Source organism: Bison bison, unplaced genomic scaffold (assembly GCF_000754665.1).
Source record: "Bison bison bison isolate TAMUID 2011002044 unplaced genomic scaffold, Bison_UMD1.0 scf7180017864338, whole genome shotgun sequence".
NCBI lineage: Eukaryota > Metazoa > Chordata > Mammalia > Artiodactyla > Bovidae > Bison > Bison bison.
The window spans coordinates 3,092,325-3,094,956 of NW_011494910.1; the positions used below are offsets into that span (position 1 = coordinate 3,092,325).

The window sequence follows — 2,632 nt, forward strand, 5'->3', positions numbered from 1 at the left end:
GGACCGCCCCCCCAGGGCTGGTGTAACCCTCCCCGCTTCCAGCTCATCTGTCCATGGATTGCCCCCCATCCCCAGGGCTGGTGTAACCCTCCCCGCTTCCAGCTCATCTGTCCATGGACCGCCCCCCCAGGGCTGGTGTAACCCTCCCCGCTTCCAGCTCATCTGTCCATGGATTGCCCCCCATCCCCAGGGCTGGTGTAACCCTCCCCGCTTCCAGCTCATCTGTCCATGGACCGCCCCCCCAGGGCTGGTGTAACCCTCCCCGCTTCCAGCTCATCTGTCCATGGATTGCCCCCCATCCCCAGGGCTGGTGTAACCCTCCCCGCTTCCAGCTCATCTGTCCATGGACCGCCCCCCCAGGGCTGGTGTAACCCTCCCCGCTTCCAGCTCATCTGTCCATGGATTGCCCCCCATCCCCAGGGCTGGTGTAACCCTCCCCGCTTCCAGCTCATCTGTCCATGGACCGCCCCCCCAGGGCTGGTGTAACCCTCCCCACTTCCAGCACATCTGTCCATGGACCGCCCCCCACCCCAGGGCTGGTGTAACGCTCCCACTTCCAGCACGTCTGTCACTTGAGAGCACCAGTTACCTGCCAGGGTGAAGAGGAGCTTCCGGGGAAGCTCACAGGAGTGAATGGCCCCTTCTGTGTGTGCGCACCCGGCCCACAGTGGTCCCTCTCAGCTCCCCACTGGAGCGCTCTCCTGCCCACCCTGCTGCCTCCTCTGCGTGCCCTGTGCCCTCCCCTTTGGGTGGGGCCCAGGACGGGGCGTCCACGTGGGCAGGAGAACCAGGTAGCCTCCAGTAGCTCCCCTCCACCCGGTCGTGTCCCCCACCCCGTCCCAGCCCCAAGGCAGGGGTGCAGGCTCCCTTCCTCCCCAGCCGCGGGGCGTGCTCCCACCTCAGGCTGCCCCTTCCCTTCTCTCTCTGCAGATTTTCATGTTCCAGCTGCTCCGGGGCCTCGCCTACTGCCACCGCCGCAAGATCCTGCACCGGGACCTGAAGCCCCAGAACCTGCTCATCAACGAGAGAGGGGAGCTGAAGCTGGCCGATTTTGGTGAGGGCCAGAGCCTGCGGGGCTGGGAGGACCCCACAGTCTCTCCGGGATTCGGGCGCCGTGGAGCGGGGAGGTGCAGTGACGGTTTGCTCCTAGGACTGGCCCGGGCCAAGTCAGTGCCCACGAAGACCTACTCCAATGAGGTGGTGACCCTGTGGTACAGGCCCCCCGACGTGCTGCTGGGGTCCACGGAGTACTCCACCCCCCTTGACATGTGGTAAGCGAGCCTGTGGGACCTCCCGACTCGCCTCTCTTGCCCCATGGGCTTCTTCAAAGGACTGTCTAACCTCCTTTGAATAAAAGCTACGTGGCATCCTACTGAACTGGATGTCAGAGAACTAAGTCAGAGCTACATCAGGGTTTCCCAGGTTCTCAACAGACTGTGCTGGGCTGTGCTTCTGAAATACCCCCCAGGAGCACGCAGAGGGTACAGGAGAGCCCCCACAGTGCATATGATGAATCTTCCCCAAGCATCAGTTCTGCTGAAAAATTTAGAAGGGATGCATTATTTTTGTATTAAAATTAACACACACAGGATTCAGTGTAGAATGAAAAGTTGGCCCAGGTTTCCAGGCAAAACACAGGTCTTCGATGAATGGCCTCTGTGGTATGCAGGGGTTTCCTTGGAGAGTGGATCTGTGGGCTTCTCTCTTCCCAATGGACAAAGTTTGAGATAGTGCAGCTTGAAGAGCTGCCACAGGGTGCTGGCTATGTAGACGCCAACCCTACAGAGTAAAAGGGGGAGAGCTCAAAGCGTCCTGGAGCCCAGAAGCTCCCCAGACGGAGACTGCAGTGGGGGGCCGTGCTGTGCTAGGAGCCTCGGCAGCCTTGGGCCCCCCACCCCTGTGCCGCGGAGCGTGGTGGAGCAGCGCCAGGAGTGCGGGGGCAAGGAGGCCCAGGCTGACGTCGGCCCTGCCCATCGCTCCCTGCAGGGGTGTGGGCTGCATCCAGTACGAGATGGCCACAGGGAGGCCGCTCTTCCCAGGCTCCACGGTCAAGGAGGAGCTGCACCTCATCTTCCGACTCCTCGGTCAGTCTCCTGCCGCTCCCTCCATCTCACCTCGAGGGGGCGCCAGCACCCCGTCCAGCACGGACACTTCCTGGGACCGGGGCGATCCTCCAGGGCTGGGGTCCCGGTGGTCGCAGCCACTCTCTGCCCCCACCTCCTCCCTTACCACACCCCCCGCCCTCAACATCGCCCTCGGCCCTGGCCTCTCACCCTCCCAACCCCTTCTCATCTCCCCAGGGACCCCCACGGAAGAGACGTGGCCCGGTGTGATGGCCCTGTCCGAGTTCCGAGCCTACAACTTCCCCCGGTACCTCCCCCAGCCGCTCCTCAGCCACGTTCCCAGGTAGCCCCTCCTCCCCGCTCCTGTCCGCTGTGGTCCTCACGGTCCCTCGGGGAAGCGGCCTCGGGGCTCGCCGCGCCCCCGCAGGCCTGCGCTAGCTCCTTCCTCCCGCAGGTTGGACCCTGACGGCATCAACCTCTTGAGCAGCCTCCTCCTGGTGAGTGTGCTCCCTGCCGGCCGGGGCCCAGCAGGCAGGGAGCTGAAGCCTCAGGACGTCACCCTGGCCCCC

At 63.9% G+C, this 2,632-nt stretch overlaps 1 protein-coding gene across 1 annotated transcript in view; it reads left to right on the forward strand.

Annotated features, from left to right (window-relative positions):
- Nucleotides 1-2,632, forward strand: part of CDK18 (cyclin-dependent kinase 18) — a 10,016-nt gene that overhangs the window by 4,018 nt on the left and 3,366 nt on the right. The window contains exons 8-12 of the mRNA XM_010854169.1: nt 912-1,054; nt 1,151-1,271; nt 1,987-2,084; nt 2,301-2,406; nt 2,518-2,560. Coding sequence (XP_010852471.1) covers nt 912-1,054; nt 1,151-1,271; nt 1,987-2,084; nt 2,301-2,406; nt 2,518-2,560 — 511 coding nt within the window. The remainder of the gene's footprint in view (nt 1-911; nt 1,055-1,150; nt 1,272-1,986; nt 2,085-2,300; nt 2,407-2,517; nt 2,561-2,632) is intronic.